Genomic DNA, 22903 nt, shown 5'->3' with positions numbered 1-22903 from the left:
TCACCATGTGGTCCCTGACATCCACTTGTAAAATATTACATGGTATGTGTCACTACTGGATCCGTACCTTTACACGATTTGCACCGCGCATGTGCAGAAACGCAGGTTTTGCTTTACAAATTTAATAATAAATGTAATGAAACGTTAAAAGAAAGCCATATGTGACTCTGGACCACAAAACCAGCCATAAGTGTCAATTTATACATTTATACAAATGATAGGCTACATTATTATGATTGTACATAATTTGAAAGCTGAAAAATAAGCTTTCCATTGATGTGTGGTTATGTTAGGATAAGACAATATTTGGTCGATTTAAAAAATCTAGAATCTGAGGAACCAAAATTTTTGTTGTTGTTGAGAAAATCGCCTTTCAAAGTTGTCCAAATTAAGTTATTAGCAATGCACAGTATTACTAATAAAAAAAAATACGTTTTAATATATTTACGGTAAGAAATTTACCAAATACATTCATGGAACATGATCTTTACTTAATATCCCAATGATTTTTGGCATAAAAGAAAAACCTAATACTTTTGACCCATACAATATATTGTTGGCTATTGCTACAAATATAGCCTACCAATGCTACTTAAGACTGATTTTATGGTCCAGGGTCGTATATGTGGGCAGACATTACAGTTTATTATAGCTACCATTCTATTATGTTTTATTTTATTAGTCAGGCTGTTTATTGTAATTCAGAATCTCTCAGTTTAGTTTTATAATTCGTGATTCGGTTCATAAAAAAATCCATTTGGATAAGTTTTGCACTTTTTTAATAAAATGGTAATGATATTAAAACCAACTCTTACCCATACTGAGTTGTGATTAAGTCACAAACAGTATTTTTTATTTAAAAAAAAAAATGTATGCGGTAGTTAAAGTTAATTACATTTTGCTCTAACTGTCACTTGATCAAACTCTTTACGAATCCGAAATAGACGGTTCTCAGCTGAAGAACCGCTCGAACTGATTCGGTTCCGTTTGTGAGCCGTCCAACTGATTCACTGAAAAGATCCGATTCAAAAGAATGGTTCTTTCACGAATCGGGCATCGCAAATACCCTCCCCTACACCTCCCTCCCTCCCGTAGTGCTCCAGCTTTCCGACTCCTGAAGAGACACGGGCGCCTGTCATCCGTTAACCACCCGAGCATCTCTGGCATCCAAACGCAGTTTCTAACCAGAACAGTCATCTGACTCATCGTTTAAGTGGTATACAATACAACAAGGCTTCTTTCCCGTCACACCGACTGATACTGTAAAACTTTAAATGCTCTTGTTATAGCTATCTGAAAGGTTCTTGCGGCAGTTATAAGTGCAAACTGAAGCTTATGTGAAACATTTCTGGTTGACATCTCTCGGAGTTATCAATTCCCGGGGATTGTGAGACTTCCATGTCGGCGATGTTGTTTTCCATCTTAATCGATACCTGAGACCAAGGGTCAAGAGTTAAGAATTTGTATTTGGCGTGGATCGTTCGAAGATCATTAAAACAGATCAAACTTTTATCACATATGACACGGATTATTAAAGATGAGACGCTTATTTTGACTATCACAGTGGGATAAAGTACAGAGCATCATCACCGCACCTTCAGGATGTTCCGGCGAGGTAAGATCAACATTAGATTATATAATTGCGTTTTTGGTGCAGTTCAAGCAGATGCATGATGCCGAAAGTAGGTTACATTTCTATTCATTGCGTGCGTGACTCTTCCACGCGCATCCGAGTTGATATATCACAAACTCTTTATGAGGTTTTAACCAGGTTAGTTTCAGGTTTGCCTACCTCTTTAAGCATTTCATTGTGCGCCGATGAAATATTAATACACAGCACGTAATATTATTCTTAAAAATAGACAAGCGATGCCGCACTGCAGCTGACAACTACTAGAGCTTACTTACTGCATGTGCTTAACTAGTATTAGTAAAACACACAGTTACTGATCTTTTTTAAGACTGGAGAGGCGGTGCATGGCGACAGGCACCCATGGGACCAGTGTTTGTGAACTCTTAGGCTATATGCTGCCTCAGACTCACACACACCAAGAGATTACAGATGCGTGAATTTTGCTGTGTGGCATAAAAGCTGTGGACACAAAACCGAAATATACTGGTACTCTACTGTCTAGATATCAAAACAAATCTTGAACAGAATAATTCAGGAAACATCCAGGTCATGAAATATGATGGATCAACATAAGTGTGTCCACACAGAGGTGCTGTTTTACCTTTGTTAGTCATGCATGTCACTGTGTTTTTTGGGACATTTTTGCTGTGCGTTTAACTTTACGAATGTTTCTTTCTCTTTCTTGTTGTATTAGTTGTAGCTATTTATTGTAGATATGTATTATATTTGAGTAATTTAGAGTTTTCTTCACGTGCTCACACACACATACAGACTTAGCTATAAGCTACAGTATAATTGTAACAATCTTTCACAGACCAGATGGTTTTCATACTAAAACTGTTATATTTACTATATATTACAGCTAAAATTAACCCTCACTTAAATCTCTTGCATTATTAGATTTAAAACAAAAACAATTGAGCTGTTTGTGTTTGTGATACAAACATGCCTTCACATGTTGGTTTTTGACATGTTTTACTATATTTTTAAACCTGTACTTTTACACACACACACACACACACACACACACACACACACACACACACACACACACACACACACACACACACACACACACACACACACCGTTGACACAAAATGTAGATCTCTCATAGAATCAATGGTTTTCATATTAAAATACTATTAACAATACCCTAAATTTAACCCTAACAGTAACTAGTTATCAGTAGATGGAAACCAAAGCATGATTTTGCTTGTTTTAAATAATAAGAATCACTTCATGTGACCCTGAACCACAAAACCAGCCATTTTTTTAAAATTGAGATTTAGACATCATCTGAAAGCTAATAAATAAGCATTCTACTGATGTATGGTTTTTTAGGATAGGACAATATTTGGCCTGAGAAAGAACTATTTAAAGATCTGAAATCTGAGGGTGCAAAAAAAATAAAAAAAATAAATCAAAATATTGAGAAAATCGCCTTTAAAGTTGTCCAAATGAATTTCTTAGCAATTCATATTTCTAATCAAAAATTAAGTTTTGATATATTTACGGTAGGAAACGTACAAAATATCTTCATGAAACATGAGCTTTACTTAATGTCCTAATGATTTTTGGCATAAAAGAAAAATCGATAATTTTGACGTGTGCAGTGTTTTGTTGGCTATTGCTACAAATATACCAATGCTACTTACGACTGGTTTTGTGGTTCAGGGTCACGTAATTCCTCACAAGACATATTTCCAAAACCCAGACCTCTTACCCCCCATACACATCAATTTAAATTAAAATATCTTTCAATATCAGCAAGAACTACTTTCATTTGCATATTTTTGTCAGTGACTTTGGCACCTGCTATTCTGCTATTGTGTACCTGCCTAAAAAAAAAAAAAGGAAAAAAAAAAACCCTCCTCCATCCGGTTATTTTTTCCTCTGAGGAGTGACAGCGGAGTCATAACACTTTTACTAATGCTCAGCCTGCAGCTTCAAACCAGCCTGCTCTGGGAACTGCTTCCTCATTTTCTTCTCATTACAAAAGAATGTGTGGGTTTGAGTTGAGGCAAAAGATGGGATGGAGAAAGAGAGAGGGGGGGATTTGTTTGTGTGCTTAAAGCATTCTGCATCAGCTGTGGCACTGAGCCCCTCCTCAATGCAAACACACAATAACAGACAATAAAATGATAAGGAGTTATGACTGTTTATTGTTGCCGTTCCTAGCAGTAGGGGTCTATGCTGACAGCCCCGGGGTACAGAAAAGGGTCTTGAATGCAAAATTACAGGAAAGCTGTATGTCTACGTCAGATAGCGTGTGGTTTTACAGCTCACAGGGTTTTGACTGGTGACATGCTATAGATCAACACAATTCCAATTAAAACTACGTTAAGTGGCTGTCTAAGTGGCTAATTTTGTCTCAGATGCCATATGGGAATTTAGCATAATATATTTGTATAGATTTATGCAATTGGCTAATAACTTGTGTGCTCTTCCTGGGAATGAAACCCACGATCTTGGCATGTGAGATGGAGTGAGATGCCAGACAGATAGACAGACAGACAGATAGTAGGGGTGTAAATCGGGTGGTTTAACGCAATATAATAACGATGCAATATTTGTCGATACCTCAAAAAATTCTTAGAAACGATTACCAAATGATTTGAATCAGGAGTATATCGATCCATATACTAATATTACATACCGATTTTAAATTAGCAGTTACAATTTTTATTAACTCACAAATGCAACCAAAATGTGACCCTGGACCACAAACCAACTTAGTCTTAAGTAGCATGGGTACATTTGTAGCAATAGTCAAAAATACATTTTATACATTTTTCTTTTAGGATTAAGGAAAGATCGTGTTCCATGGAGATATTTTGTAAATTTCTTACAGTAAATATATAAAAACCTTTAATTTGTAATATGCAGTACTAAGAACTTCGTTTGGACAAATTTAAAGGTGATTTTCTCAAATTTCAGATTTTTTTTGCACCCTCAGATTCCAGATTTTCAAATAATTGTATCTCAGTCAAATATTGTCCTATCCTAGCAAGCCATACACATGTGTTTTCCATGACTATTTACCCTCTTCACTAAGTTTTGTCAATTGTTTTATTTATTAAGCTAATTCTTGTTTCGGGTTTCTCTTTCTAATTAACCTTACATTGGGTTAGTCACTCAATTAATTCTCTTGTGCTTCGTTCCCACTTTTCTGAATTATGTTGCATTGATAAGGAGTTATCACAAACTAAGACTGTTTAGTTGTGCTATCTTACAATCAATATGTAGGAAAAGTAAGTTAAAGCCTATAGATGTAACCAGTTAAAACTTGAAGTGGTGATGAGGTCTTAAAATGTATGGAAAGAGTCTTAAAAAGGTCTTAAAAAGGTATTAAATTTAACTCCATGATTGCTGTATAAAAAAATAAATTACACACCCTCATGTCGTTCCAAACCCGCCAAACCTTCATCTTCAGAACACAAATTAAGATGTTTTTGATCAAATCCGAGAGCTTTGTGACCCTGCATAGATAGCAATGCAACTACCACATTTAAGGCCTAGAAAGGTAGTCAGAACATCATTAAAATAGTCCATGTGAGATCAGTTTAACTGTAATGTTATGAAGTCACGAGGATACTTTTTGTGTGAAAAAAAACCCAAATAACGACTTTATTCAACAATTTGTTATCTTTCATTTCATGCATTCACAAGGTACTTACAACAATATATGTATAAAAAGCACTGTTTTTTATAAGTGGCAAATGACCAAATTCATGCTTTCTTTCCCTAATGCTGTTTGCGAGCTTCATCGAACCCGCACAGAACCATACGATAGAGATGTTAAATGTAGACGAGATGATTCCGCGGGCCAAAAGGCGCCTGTTTTTTTGGCAGGTGAGACTGTGGATTTGAAGCAGCAGGAGGCCCAGTAGCTGCTTGCCGTAATGAGCCTGTTTCTTTTTCTGCCCACTTCTGCGATACCCTCTCTTAACCCCAGATTGCTCCAGGTTCTCTACAATATGGCACCTCTTTTTCCATTATCCCTCCACCTGCGTGTGAGCCGCAACCTCGGAGTAGAAGCAGCTCAGATTAAATAAAGGTTTGAAACACAAAAAAATCTATTGGCTGCAGCGCAGGCAGGAAACAGGAGGCTACTTACCATACAAAGTGCTACTGGCTGGGCAGTGAGCCGGTGCGGCTCGTTGGCCCATTTTAATAGCTCGTTCAGTTGAAAGCTCGTTTAGTCAGAGATTTCACACGCAGCCAGAAAGAAATGGAGACACGTACACCCCCCCCACCTGTGGCGGAGAAAATCTCTCGTCCCCGCCAGATTGCGAACCTACTCTTAATGATGATTCAGTGCAAGTGTGCGAGTCCTAGCTCAATAATTTCAAAGCATTTCTAAGTTTATAGGTATCTGTGGCTGGAGGCACGCATGCTGCATGCAGCCAACCATTAGCATGTGAAAAGCACTCTGTGTTTACTAAAATAGAGCTGTAAGTGACTGTTCAATTTGGAAGTGATTAAGAGGTTCTAAATGATTGTTCAACAGGTCTTACGTACAGACAGTGACTTTCATATGTGGCTAATTAGATTGCAACGGGAGCCTTGCAGAAACTCTGTGATCACAATTAAAGACATATTGTGTACTGATATAAATTGATATGCTAGCAACAGCTATACATCTTGAATGGGAGAAATCGTAATACCTAAAGGGATAGTTCACCTAAAAATGAAAGTTTTTTTGGGGAACACATAAGTTGTATAAAAATATCTTCTTTATATATATATATATATATATATATATATATATATATATATATATATAAACTCAAAATTTCCAGAAATTAAGTTGAGAAAAGTCGTAATTGCGAGTTATAAAGTCAGAATTGCAAGATATAAACTTCCAATTGCGAGAAGTCAAAATTGTGAGATAAAAACTCACAATTCTGCCTTTTTTCCTCGCATCTGTGAGTTTACATCTCGCAATTCTGCCTTTTTCACAAAATTGCGTCATGTAAAGTCACAATTGCAAATTATAAAGTCTCGTTCTGAGGAGAAAAAAAGACTGATATGTTCATAGAGTTTGTATCTCATAATTCTGACTTTATAACTTGCAATTGCGAATTTTTGTCTCACAATTCTGACTTTTTTTCTCGCAATTGAGAGTTTATATCTCGCAATTCTGACTTTATAACTCGTAATTGCGACTTTTTATCTCACAATTCTGACTTTTTTCGCAATTGTGAGATTATATCTCATAATTCTGACTTTATAACTCGCAATTGCGACTTTTTATCTCACAATTCTGACTTTTTTTCTCGCAATTGAGAGTTTATATCTTGCAATTCTGACTTTATAACTCGCAATTGCGACTTTTTATCTCACAATTCTGACTTTTTTGCAATTGTGAGATTATATCTCGTAATTCTGACTTTATAACTCGCAATTGCGACTTTTTATCTCACAATTCTGACTTTTTTCGCAATTGTGAGATTATATCTCGTAATTCTGACTTTATAACTCGCAATTGCGACTTTATCTCACAGTTCTGACTTTTTTTCTCGCAATTGAGAGTTTATATCTCGTAAATCTGACTTTATAACGCGCAATTGCGACTTTTTATCTCACAGTTCTGACTTTTTTCGCAATTGTGAGATTATATCTCGTAATTCTGACTTTATAACTCGCAATTGCGACTTTATCTCACAGTTCTGACTTTTTTTCTCGCAATTGAGAGTTTATATCTCGTAATTCTGACTTTATAACGCACAATTGCGACTTTTTATCTCACAGTTCTGACTTTTTTTTCGCAATTGTGAGATTATATCTCGTAATTCTGACTTTATAACGCGCAATTGCGACTTTTTATCTCACAGTTCTGACTTTTTTCGCAATTGTGAGATTATATCTCGTAATTCTGACTTTATAACTCGCAATTGCGACTTTTTATCTCACAATTCTGACTTTTTTCGCAATTGTGAGATTATATCTCGTAATTCTGACTTTATAACTCGCAATTGCGACTTTATCTCACAGTTCTGACTTTTTTTCTCGCAATTGAGAGTTTATATCTCGTAATTCTGACTTTATAACGCGCAATTGCGACTTTTTATCTCACAATTCTGACTTTTTCGCAATTGTGAATTTATGTCTCGTAATTCTGACTTAATAACTCGCAATTGCGAGTTTAAATCGTGCAATTATGACTATTTTTCAGAATTCCGAGATATAAAGTCTCACTTCTGACTTTATAACTCGCTATTGAGACTTTTTATCTCACAATTCTGACTTTTTTCCTTGCAACTGCGAAATTCTGACTTTACTTGACAGAATTGCAAGTTTATATCTTGCATTTCTTACTTTATAATTCACAATTGCAAGTTTATATCTCACAATTCTGAGAAAAAAAGTCAGAAATGCAAGTTTGTACTATGCAATTCAGCAGGAAAAAAAGTCAGAATTGTGAGATAAGTCGCGATAAGCTTTTTTAAATTTTTTATTCAGTGGCGGAAACGGGCTTCCATAGATTATATACCAATATGATTATAAAATACTATAATAATAATAATAATAATAATAATAATAGTTATTATTATTACTATAAAAATATTACACAAAACAAGAAATATTACTATTCTAATATTTCAATATAAAAGACAACACAAAAATAGTACGATTGGTGGCACAAAAAAACTATTATTATAATATTATATTATTAAACTATTATAAAACTACTATTTTTTACAGCACAACTGTAAAATGATAATATAATATATAACAAAATTGCTGTATTTCACTTTAAAACACGTTATATAAGCACATACATGAACTGAATTAAATTACAGCCTTGAGAATCAAACTAAGCATTTCATGGCGCATTTTCATTTTTATTACGTTTATATTAATATATAAAGTGCAGACACAGTATGTGTATGATAGGCCTAATTGCACAATTATATGAGTAAACGTGCTGTTTTTTCTGACATTATTTACTGAGTCATACTCTAGAAATGTTGTTCAGAAAAGGGCACAGCCGTGAACCCATTTGTATATGTGTCACATCGTCTTAAAAATGTTTTTATTCATTGCCGTTCACCTCTTTGCAGCATAATCACCACGGTATGTTCATATTTAGTATTTCTAGAATCATAAAAATAGATCCCAGCCAAGTCTGACCCCTTTACTGTGTCATACAGATGATTAACCCAAACTCTCAGCAAACATTTGGCCCTCTCTTTCTCTTTGGAGTGTTAATTAAATCTGAAGGGTAGGAAGGCGCGGTCATTAGCTGATGATAATTAGGAGTAAACGAGAGAAAAAGCAAACAATAATCTTTCGGCAGAGGTCTGCCGTGTCACCGCCTATTGAGAGATTAATGATGTATTAACGGGAGAAGAGGCGAACCGTGCGGCGAAAGGTCATCTGTGACGTGAGCTCCCTTTGGAAACGGCGAGGCACGACGCCGGGTTCTGTTTGTGCTTGTCAGCTAGCTGTCTCCATGACCGCTGAATGGTGTTTGTACAGAGAGGAAGAGTACTTCCTGCATTAGATTTCCATTTTATTAACTTAGAGTCAAGTGAGCTAGGGGTGAAGGTAGAAAATGATCCGGCTCTTTGTCAAATGCCTACAACTTTCAGGGACCTTACTTGACATGAAAGACGTAAAGGTCAAAACAAGGAAGTCTGTAATACCTGGAGAAAACTGTCTGTTACCATTCACATTCACCTCAGGTGGTTTCTCAGCTGGTGCAGGACACCTGATGTGACCCCTAAAAACAGACCCGCCAAAAATCAGTCACACATCCAAAAAAACTTAATATAATGAAACATTTGTGATTTTATATTTTCAAGTAAGAATTGGTTTCAATTGCTAGTTTGGATTTTCACTTGCCTTAGCACAAAATATATTTTTTATATTTAAACTTTCTTTTCAGGATCGGAAATTAACGAGGGCTTCAAAATGAACAAAAATGCCTTATAACCAATCAAACACGTTTCTGTTGAACTTGAATGCATTGGCCAATCAGAGGCGCTTAGATTTAATCAGAGCTGTTGATGAGAGCTCACACTTGCAAATTCTCTTATCATAAACACAGTGCAGATACGATGTAAAAAAAAAGATTTATTTCGTAGCTTCAGTGATTATAATGGGAGTTTTTCCCTAAAACCAAAAAAAAAAAAAAAACGTTTTGTATTGTTTTCTTTATCAATATTAATACTCATTGTTACAATATAAAGAGCAATAATCTACGATAATGATTTTTGTCATATTATTGATGCCCTATGAGCTCCTGTTTTTTAGATGTATAATTTTAAACAGTATACTGTTAGTGACAACAGTTTAAATTATTGATTAAAGCAATTTGGTAAATTTAAGTATTATACATTAAATATAACATATTATGGTTTTTATGTAAAAATATAATGTAAATTTAATGTAATGTAAAAAATGCCCCTGAAAATCAATTCCAGGGGTTAAATATTGCCCCTTAATGTAAAAGTTAATTTCTGACCCTGTTAAAATTGCAAGTTTTTTGTTTTAAAATTAATTTTACATTTATAAATTTAGACAGAAATTGCAATTATACGTCTTAAAAAATCAAATGTAAAATATAGCACCAGACCATTACGAGAAATTACAGTTCTGTCAATTAAATAGCCATCAGTAAAGAAAATTATTGTCTTTATTCTGATTCCTACCAGTTAACCAGCCAGACTCTGACTCCTTGTTTGGCATAATGCTTTTTTTTCCGCTAAGGGACTACAAAGGTCTTGAGTGCATCTCTCTAAAGAATATCGCTGTTTTTATTAGACCAAGTTCAACTGCAGCTGTAAACACAGAACTGCATGTCAGTTGATATATAGTAACACATTTTTTGGACCATTTAGGTTTTGTAGAGCAATATTTCAGGGTCAAAGTTAATTTACTTCCCTTACCTTTGTGTTTTTAACATTCAGGGTTGTCCAAAATTATTTGTGACCCTGGACCACAAAACCAGTCATAAGAGTACATTTTTCCATCTTTCCATTGATGTATGGTTTGTTAGGACAGGACAATATTTGAAGATCTGGAATCTGAGGGTGCAAAAAAATCTAAACATTGAGAAAATCGCCTTTAAAGTTATCCAAATGAAGTGTCAAGCACGCAAAGAACATACATTTGTATTTGTGTTGAATGAGGGGTATGTGAGCCCAAGTTTCTGTATATTGCACATTTTCCACACAAGTTTTAATTTCACTATAAATTAGTTCATTTAGGCTTGGCGTCTAAAATAAACGTTGTTTATAATGAATGCCACTATAATTTATGTTTGTTTTATACTTACATTTTTCATTCTTGTTCTGTTCTGAACACCATTCAATTTAAAGGATTTGTTGTGAAGTGAGGGGAACTAAAATACTTTTGTAGCCTTGTTTTATTTGCCAGTATATTACATGGTTTCTAAATATAATAATAAAATGTGTGTTATCTGTGCATTTTTGGTCAAATATAAATAATTTTCTAGAAAATACTGCACTAAAATGACTAGAATTAAAGAAAGAAATAAGAAATAAAGCAATAAGAAATATAGCTAAATAAAGAAATAAGAAATATAGCTAAATAAAGCTAAATAGAAATATTTTTAAAGCAAAAAAGCTCATTCAAAATATAAAAAAAAAATACTATAATATAAATACTATAATATGTGACCCTGGACCACAAACCAGTCATAAGGGTACATTTTTTGAAATTGAGATTTATACATCATCTGAAAGCTGAATAAATAAGCTTTCCATTGATGTACTAGGACAATATTTGAAAATTTGTAATCTGAGGGTGCAAAAAAATCTAAATATTGAGAAAATCGTCCTTAAAGTTGTTAGCAATGCATATTACTAATCAAAAATTCATTTTTAATATATTTACGGTAGGAAATTTACAAAATGTATTCATGAAACATGATCTTTACTTAATATCCTAATGATTTCAGGAAGAAAAATCTATAATTTTGACCCATGGTTTTGTGGCCCAGGGTCACATAATAAAAATAGACCTTCCAAAAATCAATCACACATCGAAAAAATTATAAAACATATAAAATATTTGTGATTTTAGAGGTTTAACAACTAAGGATTTGTTTCTACTGCTAGTTTGGATTTTTACTTTCATTTGCCTCAGCACAAAATAAATAATGAATATAGAATAATTTTTATATTTAAACTTATAATTGCTTATTTTTTGTTTTAAATGAATCTGTTATTCACATTTATGAATTTAAGCAGAATTTGCATTTCAATATGAAAACCAAATGTTTAAGTTCGCAAGGCAATATAGTGCTGGACCATTAAGAAAAATTATAATAATACTAAAACAACCCTGAAAGGATTCAGCCGTTTCAACCCTGGTCTAGCAATGCCTCTGCGTACCTCGCATGATAATAGTTGTAAATGATGAACATCGCTGGACCATTTTGGCTGCTCTGAAGTCTTCCCAGTTGCTTTAATGAAGGTGAGTTAAAATACAGAATGTGCTCATTTGAACTGCACCATCTGAAGTGAATACTTTGTCCATGAGGCTCTTAAATGATTTACTGCATTCAGAAAAGATGAGAGCTTCGCCTTGATCCCGACAGTTTAAAAATTGAGCGCTCATTATCACAGTCCGTTAAAAGACAGAACAAGGACGTCGGGTCTGGCGCGTGTTTTACACCCCCCCCCCCCCCCTTCCTCCCAGACGCTTGTATCTCAACTGAAGGCAGGAGAAAATACACACCTTGAAGATCAAGAGCGTTTGACAGGAGCCATCCAGATCTGTGATTCGACATGGCAGCCTTCACTTTCCTTGAGACATGACGTAAAGACGTGTTCAAACACATCTCGGACTCCACGTAAAATTAGCTCGTGGAAATAATTTTAGAGGACGTTCTTCACTGCCATATCGGCGGCTAGCATGTCAGCGGTCGCTCTGAGTGTTGGCCATGTTTTATTTTGGGAGACAAGACGAGGAAAGGACTGTCCCTTTCAGTGCCATCTTTTCCTCTCTTTCCTCTATCTCACTCGTCTCGTCAGGCCCTACTTGATGTGGCCTGACACCGAGCTAACAGAGACGGCTAACCACGGCAAAGCGCATAGAGCTTATAGAACTGCCTGCTTATTTTCAACCTGTGTTTTAGGGCACGCGCTACCTTCCTGCCTTAGGCTGGGCAGCCTGTCAGGTTGTGTTCTGGCTGCTTTTCCCCAGTGGAGCCTTAGGCAGGCGCTAGTGCTGGTGCCAGAGCTGGTGCTCAGCCGGAGGATCTGACCTGACAGCCCAATGATGATGATGTATCTGACTGTGATACTTCTTAACCTGCACACAAAGACATATAGCACAATATGGTTGTTTACTTACACTGAGAAAAACGGGGTGAGGGATTGATTTTGAAACAGTTTTTGTTTTGAAATTGCTAGTATATTTCACAAAAGACTACAAAGAGATGGCAAGTAACACACTGAATTAAACATGACAGAACATACAATCATCACAGGTTAACGTTACAATTTTTTATTTTGTATGGCAAACAGCACCATTCTTGAATACAGTTGAGGTCAAAAGTTTACACCCCCCCATCAGAATCCACAAAATGTTATTATTTTGCCAAAATAAGAGGGATCATACAAAATGCATGTTTTTGTTTATTTAGTACTGACCTGAATAAGATATTTCACATAAAAGATGTTTACATATAGTCCACAAGAGAAAATAACAGTTGAATTTATAAAAATTACCTAGTACAAAAGTTTACATCCCCTTGATTCTTAATACTGTGATCTTACCTGGATGATCCACAAATACGTTTTTTTGTTTAGTGATAGCGGTTTATGAGTCCCTTGTTTGTCCTAAATGGTTAAACTGCCTGCTGTTCTTCAGAAATATCCTTCAGGTCCCACAATTTCTTTGGTTTTTCAGCATTTTTGTGTATTTGAACCCTAACACTAACTGTATGATTTTGAGATCCATCTTTTCACACTGAGGACAACGGAGGGACTCACATGCGACTATTACTGATATTACAGAATGTTCAAATGCTCCAGAACGAAAAACGATGCATTAGGAGCTGGGGGTGAAAACTTTTGAACAGAATGGAGATACGGCCATTTTTCTTATTTTCTTAAATATCATACTTTTTTTCATTTAGTACTGACCTTCACAGGCTACAGGTAGTTACGTCCTTCCCAGAAGACAAAATAAGTTAAATTTACCCTGCTCTTCAAATTTAAAAAGTTTTCACCCCCTGCTCTTAATGCATGTTTTTTTCATATGAGTCCCTCAGTTGTCCTCAGTGTGAAAAGATGGATCTCAAAATCATACAGTCACTGTTGAAAAGAGTTCAAACACAAAAATATTTAAAACCCAAAGAATTTGTGGGACCTGAAGGATTTTTCTGATTAAAGGGATAGTTCACCCAAAAATGAAAATTTGATGTTTATCTGCTTACCCCCAATGCATCCAAGATGTAGGTGACTTTGTTTCCTCAGAAAAACACAAACGAAGATTTTTAACGAAAACCGTTGCAGTCTGCCAGCCTTATCATGGACGTGGATGGGCACCAAACCTTTAAGTAAACAAAAACATGCACAGACAAATCCAAATTACACCCTGCGGCTCGTGATGATACATTGATGTCTTAAGACACGAAACGATCGGTTTTTGCGAGAAACTGAACAGTATTTATATCATTTTTTACCTTTGATACACAGCCACGTCCATCTGTCATGAGCACGAGTTTGGCATCAGTCACGTCACATGTGCACGCGCTCTGGGGTAGAATACGCAAACGCCGTAAGGGGAAATCAGTGAAAAGTCCCGGATGAGTTTGCGCAAGCAAACGTAATCTTTTAGCTTTAAATCGGTTTAAACAATCAGGATACGCACAAGTAATTACCATTTTGAATAGCCGCTATACCCACAATCTCTGTGCACTCTGTAAACAATGAGTGTCGCATTCATGCGACAGATCGCTTCCGGCGTTTGCGTATTCTACGTTAGAGCGCGTGCTCATGTGACGTGACTGATGCCAAACTCGTGCTCAGGACAGATGGACGTGACTGTGTATCAAAGGTAAAAAATGATATAAATACTGTTCAGTTTCTCACAAAAACCGATCGTTTCGTGTCTTAGGACATCAATGTATCGTCACGAGCCGCAGGGTGTAATTTGGATTTGTCTGTGCATGTTTTCGTTTACTTTGAAAGGTTTGGTGCCCATCCACGTCCACGATAAGGCTGGCAGACTGCACCGGTTTTCATTAAAAATCTTTGTTTGTGTTTTTCTGAGGAAACAAAGTCACCTACATCTTGGATGCATTGGGGGTAAGCAGATAAACATCAAATTTTCATTTTTGGGTGAACTATCCCTTTAACAGCGTGCAGTTTAACTGTTCAGGGCAAACAAGGAACTCATCACTAAATATACACAACTATACTATATATCACTAAACCAAAAAAAGGATTCAGAGTATTGTTCAATATAATATTCAAGAGTATTTATTTTTTACTCTATTTTTAATCAAATAAATGCAGCCTCAGAGAACATAAGAGATTTCTTTAAAACATACAGCAAAAATATTATTGATTCCAAACTAGTATAGTATATTCATACGTTACTCTGATATTACGACTGTCTTACAGTTTGTACTGTTTGAACGTGTACTATTTTTAGGAGCCAAACTAATTTTTGAAGTCTTTAAGCATTTATACACTTGACGTGAAGGATGCCAGATTGCATTTTTACCTCCTGCCTTTAGATGTATATACTGCTTTCATAAGCATGTGTGTTTTAAGATACAGTACATACAGTACACGTTTTAAGGTGTACCATTTTAAAACCTGCCTTTAACCGAATACTCAAAATTATTTGTTTACTGTATATACCATAGCTTTGAAAAAACATTTCTTTACTTTCCAGATGAAAACGGTGAAAAACCCTTGTTTATACTTTCAGGTTGGAGTTATCATTTTGTGTGAAATTCCATGCTGTTTTATGTTTTCTTCCCCGTTGAGTTGGTCTGTCAAAAAAAAGAAGCTCACAGGCTGAAGCTTCTGCAGAGAAGGAAGGCAGGAGGAACGTAAGTGTTGTTAGGTAAACAGGTATCAGCCATTTCAAGCTTTGCTCTGTTGGTTTGGAGAGCATCCTTTGTAGAGGAATACTAGCCGGGACAGACACAGAGAGAGAGAACGAGAACGAGAAAGAAAGAAAGCAATAGAATAAAACGTGTCACACCAATTAAACCAACACAAAGCAAACAATACAAAAGCACAATGTTTACTCAAGTAACAAAAGCTGTAAAAGGCCTTTTCTGCTGATACTAATGATATAAAAACTAAGTAGAAAACTTTTAAGTTAATTCAAATAACCTAATGCCTATTTATAGTGATATTTTTCACTAAGTAAACATTCTTGTCTTCCAAGAAAGAAAGCCATAATGGAAACTATTTCCACCACAGAGTAAAAAATCAGAAAGAAATTATGAGCAGAAGTTTGAAATAAGAAATACCTGTACACTGAGAAATATACTGTCGAAAATGACAGATATAAAGTCACAGTGAGATATAAAGTTGCAGCTGGGAGATATAAAGTCACAAATACGAGAAACAGAGTCGTAATTGTGAGATATACAGTCCCTTTTTATACTCCGAGGCAGAAACAGGCTTCCATACATACAGGTTTGGAACACCATAAGTGAGTGTAATTTTGACAAATCTTTTGTGTAAACTATTAATCTCAGCAAGTTTGAACCAGATGACCTTGACCACGACCGTGCTGGGAAATGCAAATACCACTAACAAAATATAAGGTTTGACAACTCATTTTTTTTTTAATATTATATAAACTTCTGTTTGCAGTCAACTGATGTGATCATTGTACTAGTGAGCACATGGTGTGAGCACTGCTGTGTTGCCAGAAAGGCTGGTGGAGATTGATACTGCAGCACCTAGATTAGTCCATCCGAAGGAGTTCTCACTAACAGATAGAATGTACCAGGAGCTGATGTTTATAAATGGGATACAGAGATAGAACGAGAGTAGAGAGCAGTGCCTTCCCTGTAGATAAAGATGTGAAGCTTTGTCTTAGATAGCAAGAACAATGAGGTTGTTGGATGTGTACATTTACACTGGTGTGTGTGTGTATGACTTATTGCATGTCACTGCGACACCACTCCTTAGGGGAAAGTGAGGCAGAGGCTGCTGGGAAGGCCTTGGGGACGGCTGGTGCAAATGTCAAACCAGAAACATGCAATTCTGAACTAGATAGATGCAACATCAACAACAACAGCAGTGATCTCCAGAATGAGAGATGTTGTAGATGTGCAACAAGGTATGATAGAGACAATAGTGGTGGGGGATTTGAATCATTCCAGTGAATTGATTCCTTTGAGTCGGTTCATTCAGTGAATTGTTCTGTGGAATACATGGGCTGCTTCCAGAATCACATGTATCAGTTTGCATTCTAAAAAAGTACACTTAATATAGTATATAGTGTGTTTTGGATTTTGTTTTATAGTGTGTTGTTACTTAATCATTGAACCATTCACTCAATTGATTAAGTAGGTACAGCCAATAAAAAGCGGCTTCACATTCCACAACATGGTACTTGCTTAGTGCATCCCACTTCTTGTTTTGGCGAACTTTTGTGGCTGATATTCAATGATTTACATTGGTATCCGCATGAATTTGAGTTACGCAAGAAAAAAAATCCCTTCAGACTTCAGAGATTGTGTTTGTTGTTCGTTTGTTGGTTACACGCACCGACTAAGCTAAATTATTTAAGTGGCTTCAAGATGAGCTGTGCATTGCTGCATTACTACTACAAGCAATTTGTACAAAATTGTACAATTTTTAGAAAAAATAAATAAATAAACTGAAAGCATGAGTCCACCCTTAACCACTAGTGTGGCGTATAGAGTATAAAAATGTACAAGTAAGATTGTTCAAATATATATATATCTTAGCCGCAAATTTGCTAAAATGTAAAATTACCTTGGAAATAGTGAGGAGAAGCAGAAACAGGGTCATACTCCAAACAGAGACATACGGAAAGAGGGGGAGCAAGAGGGATTGTTCAGTAGATTGCTGCTTTTTCCTTACTCCTCTGAGACCTGGGGATTCGGTGGAGTCTGGCCCCTGCAGATGCTAGAAAGAAAAAACGACTGTTAACTGAACTCAGACATGTCTACATAGATTCAGGTTGTGCTAGAGAAGTGTACCATATACAGTGTGTGTCTGGAGGACAAGAAAACAGGACTTTAAGCTTATAAAACTGAACCACGTTAGTTACTGTAGCTCACATGGTTTTAGCTGGTTTGGTTTTGGCCCCATTTAAGACCATCAGACTTACCATAAAAGCTGGTTAAAACCGGAAGTAGCTGGTTTAAGCTGATCTCCCAGGCTGGTTAGGCTGTTTTAAGCTGGTTATTCCAGCTGGTCTCTCGGCCTGATCAGCCTGACCAGCTAAGTGGCCAAAACCCCTCTAAAACCAGCCTACTGACCACTATGACCAGCTAAGACCAGGCTGGATGACCAACTGTTTTGTTTTTCATCAGCAGGTATGGAGACCACCTGGCAGACCAGCTAGATGGCATTTTAAACAGGCTAGGAATCTACCCTGCTGAAAAAAAAAAACAGCTAAAACCAGCCTAGGCTGGCTGGCTGGTATTAGCTGGTTTTAGCTGGTGGTTTAGCTGGTCAGCAGGCTGGTTTTAGAGGGGTTTTGGCCACTTTCCAGCCTGGAAAAGAGCACAGATTGTTGTCAAAGTGACATTTTGGAACTTTATTCCCAATGTAATCATGAAATGACTAAATACGCTAGCAGTGCTTTCAGGCACTAACTGCTTCCCTGCTGAAAAAACAAAACAAAACAGTTAAACCAGCCTAGGCTGGTTGGCTGGTCTTAGCTGGTTTAAGCTGGAAGTGGCTGGTTTTAGCTGGTGGTCTCCCAGACTGACCAGCCTGGGAAAGTGGCCAAAACCCCTCTAAAACCAGCCTGCTGACCAGCTATGACCAGCCTGGCTGATCAGCTAAAACTAGCCAACCAACCTAGGCTGGTTTTAGCTGTTTTTTCAGCAGGGTTGACATTACAGAATGACCCTTGTGCTACGCTAGCAGTGCTAACAGGTGCTAACTGCTTTAAATTAAAGAATGACCTTTGCAAAAATTAACCATGGTTTTACTACAAATGAAACCAAAAAATGGTTACTCTACTTAAACCATGGTTACCACAAATTAAACATGGTTTCGCTACACTAATCATAGTTTAACCATGGTATTTGTAGTAAAACTGTGGTTATACAAATGCTAATCAATACTCACTTTTACTATAGTAAAACCATGGTTAATTTTCTTTAGGGGAGCCAACAAAACAGTTAAGCACAGATTGTCATCAAACTGAGATTTTGAGATTTTATTCCCAATGTAATCATGAAATAACTTAACATGTTTTCAGTGCTAACAGGAGCTAACTGCTTGAACATTACAGAATGAGGCAACAAAACCACAGTTAAGGCACAGATTGTTGTCAAACTGAGATTTCGAGACTTCATTCCCAATGTAATCATAAATTAACTAAATACTCTGGCAGTGCTAACAGGCGCTAACTGCTTGACATTACAGAATAAAACAACAAAACCACAGATAGTGCACAGACTGTTGTCAAAAGTAACATTATGAGACTTTATTCCCAATATAATCATGAAATAACTAAATACGCTAGCAGTGCTAACAGCCGATAACTGCTTGACATTACAGAATGAGTCAACAAAACTATTAGTTAGGGCACAGATTGTCGTCAAACTGAGATTTCAAGACTTCATTCCCAATGTAATCATGAAATAACTTGCGAATTTTCACTACCTAGTGAAAGAAGCATCACAGAAGCAAATAAAAGTTCCCTCAGGCCATATATAGGCCTGTATGTGCACTAACGCTCACGGCTGTTGCTTGGTTTTTATATAAAGGTAACTCTGATGGGCACAGCAGCGCAATATGACCTTGTTAAGCTCTCTATGGATAAAATAAACCTTTAATTATTTAGTAATAAAATTTATGAGAATGAAAAAACTAGCAGAGTATAGGACTTGTGTTGCTTGCGCCGCTGTTGAAATGAGAGATGGTTAAGGGGACCCAGGAGACCGTGTGTCCTCTCAAACACTCTCTGACCTTGGCTATCGATTCCCGTGGCTTTGCCTGCCCTTCCTTAGCTGTCAGCGTAACTTTATAGCCCTTTAATGACCACTCCACCATCATCACCATGGTTGGCTGACATACAGAACACAAAATATGGGACTGAGTATGTTTCAAACAATATTCATACACAAGGTGCGACATTGGTGTTTGCAGTGGCAGCAAGTTCACCGCTCGGTATTTCACTGCTCAGGGTTGGAAGAGCTATATAAACAAAGTGGTTGCAGACAAGCATTGAACAACACAAAGCTTTTCATTGATTTTGCGCTTTTGTAGTATCTAAATTCCATTATTGACATTAGTGTGCTGCTTTGTTATTAATGCGATGGGTGTTTTATTCAGTGTTTTTTTTATGAGGACTTGTTTATTGATTGAGACGTTTGCGCTATCGATCAGGTTTGACTTGTTTGTAGTGCTTTACGCTGCGAGCTCCAGCTTTCTTCGCTTTCCTGAGTTTTTGTCATAGTCTCGTCTGCGTGTCTTTCACCCGCTTTTTCTCTCTCACTCTCTCTGTTCCTGCTGAATTATTAAAGCATGTTTTGATTGCAAGAATGATTGTGAATCTTAGGCTGAAACATTCAACAGCTAAATCTTCATACTTTCCTCTTCTGCTTTTCCCACTCTCCCTTTCTCTGCATCCTTCTGCTATAAATGTTTCTTCAAAGTGTCTTTAAAAACAACATTTAATTTGCATCAACCTTGTTTGCTTTCATAATAAATGTTAAATGTTAAATTTGACAACATATTAAACTTGTCAAGAGTATGTCCTAGTTATATTTTACACTAAAATAAAAAACAAACAAACAATGCAATTTAGTAATAGTTGAGTTCCTTGTTTTTCCTGAACAGTTAAACTACCCACTGTTCTTCAAAAAAAATCCTTCAGGTCGCACAAATACTTTGCTTTTTCAGCGTTTTTGTGTATTTGAACCCTTTCCAACAATGACTGTATGATTTTGAGATCCATCTTTTCACACTGAGGACAACTGAGGGACTCTTATGCAACTATTACAAAAGGTTAAAACTCTCATGATGCATTAAGATCCGGGGGTGAAAACTTTTGGAATTTGAAGATCAGGGTAAATTTAACTTATTTTGTCTTCTGGGAAACATGTAAGTATCTTCTGTGGCTTCTGAAGGCCAGGACAAAAAATAAATAAATAAATATTTAGGCAAATTAAGAAAAAATGTACACATCTTCATACTGTTCAAAAGTTTTCACCCCCAGCTCTTAATGCATTGTGTTTCCTTCTGGAGCATCAGTAAGCATTTGAACCTTCTGTAATAGTTGCATATGAGTCCCTCAGTTGTCCTTAGCTGTGTAAAAAGTTGGATCTAAAAATCATACAGTCATTGTCGGAAAGGGTTCAAATACACAAAAATGCTGAAAAACCAAATAATTTGTGGGACCTGAAGGATTTTTCTCAAAAAAAAAAAAAAAAAAAAAAAAAAGCAGGTAGTTTAACTGTTCAGGACAAACAAGGGACTGTGAAAAAAAAAAAAAAAAAAAAAAACCTTCCAGTAACAACACGGTATTAAGAATCAAGTGTATGTAAACTTTTGAACAGGTTCATTTTTATAAATTCAACTATTATTTTCTCTTTTGGACTACATTGTAAACATATTTTATGTAAAATATTTTTATGTAAAATATCTTATTCAGTACCTTTTTTTGGTAAAATAATTAACATTTTGTAGATTCTGCAAGGTGAATATAAACTTTTGACTTAAACTGTATATTGAGTATAATTCCCCAACAATATAATTGTGAGAAAAAGCATTAAAATATGCCATTTCCTTTCCAAACATGGTATTTGGATAAACTGTCATGAAAATAAGTAAATTTTTCCTTATTTATGCGAAATTACATGTATCAAGTAAAAAAAATCAAGAAAAAACAATAACAATATATTTTTCTTGATCTTAGGTGAGCTACAACTAAGACAGGTTTCTTACATGAACACGATCAATTGTTAATAGGTTTTTATAACTTTCCAGAGATTTTAACTCAAGATTGGACACTAAGAGCAATGATGAAAGCCTCAACCGAAGCTTTCAGTAACTCCGTTACTCCAAAGATTCAGTTTTACAAGACTAAAGATAGATCTTCCATGGAAATACTCCCCCGTGTCTGTAACTCCAGCACTGTGTGTGTATTTTAACAGCATAAAGCAATACATCGTTGGCGTCAGAGCCATTGCTTACATAATGGACTGCATTAACTCTACATCTGCCTCTAGAGCCGTGAGGCTGCGCAGGGTTTACGTGCTCAGCTGTGCTCGTCTGGAGCTTTACTGTTGAGCTGAACATGAGTTCAAATCTTTTGTCTTCTCTAAAGGAGTTTGAATGTTTTCTTGAACTTGTGTTAGGATTGGTTATTTTTGGAAGAGCATACTTATAAATACTATATTTATTTCTGCAGTATGTATTGTGTGCACAGAGGTTATGGGAACCTTCTGTATGAATGGAATACACAGACAATGACCTACATTTGCTAGATTGTGCAGTTTGCAGCATATACTTTATCCCACAATGCAGCTGACTCCACTTGACCTTCCATTTACAGTGTGACGAATAAACTAGAAGCATATCAACTGTGATTTCTAACATGGCAAATAACAGATTTTATATTTCAAAGATGATAACTTATGAATTTTACATGCAAGGTAGTGAGGTAGTGTGATGACAGTGTTACATGCTGTATGTTGAATATATATATATATATATATATATATATATATATATATATATATATATATATATATATATATATATATATATATATATATAATGTGCTGTAAGTAGTGAGCTATATGTTGAAGAACAGTCAAGAAATCTTTTTACACTATTTTCGTGACAGTTAAGTAGCCTACAAACATAGATGTATTATTATTAGTATTAGAACAGTATTGAACACAAATTAAAAATTGAAACATGTAATTTTAATGCTAAATGTAATTAAAAATGTAATTATTATATTAATATTAATTAATTATTATATTAATACAAATATCATAACAATTGCAACTAGAGAGGATGATTTAATGAATTTTTTTTGCATACTAATAAATCCATTGTGTGAATTTAAATAAAGTAATAAATAAAGTCATT

General features: G+C 35.7%; 1 protein-coding gene across 1 annotated transcript in view; it reads left to right on the top strand.

Moving 5' to 3' along the window:
- The first annotated feature begins 1122 nt into the window (after positions 1 to 1122).
- The window catches only part of rtn4rl1a (reticulon 4 receptor-like 1a), a 116633-nt gene continuing 94852 nt past the window's right edge, over positions 1123 to 22903 (top strand). Inside the window, exon 1 of the mRNA XM_073830227.1 lies at positions 1123 to 1615. Coding sequence (XP_073686328.1) covers positions 1603 to 1615 — 13 coding nt within the window. The 5' untranslated portion in view covers positions 1123 to 1602. The remainder of the gene's footprint in view (positions 1616 to 22903) is intronic.

The sequence above is a fragment of the Garra rufa genome, chromosome 23 (assembly GCF_049309525.1).
Source record: "Garra rufa chromosome 23, GarRuf1.0, whole genome shotgun sequence".
Taxonomy (NCBI): Eukaryota; Metazoa; Chordata; class Actinopteri; order Cypriniformes; family Cyprinidae; genus Garra; species Garra rufa.
The sequence above is the reverse complement of the archived record's forward strand: the minus strand, read 5'-3'. Positions and strand labels throughout refer to the sequence as shown.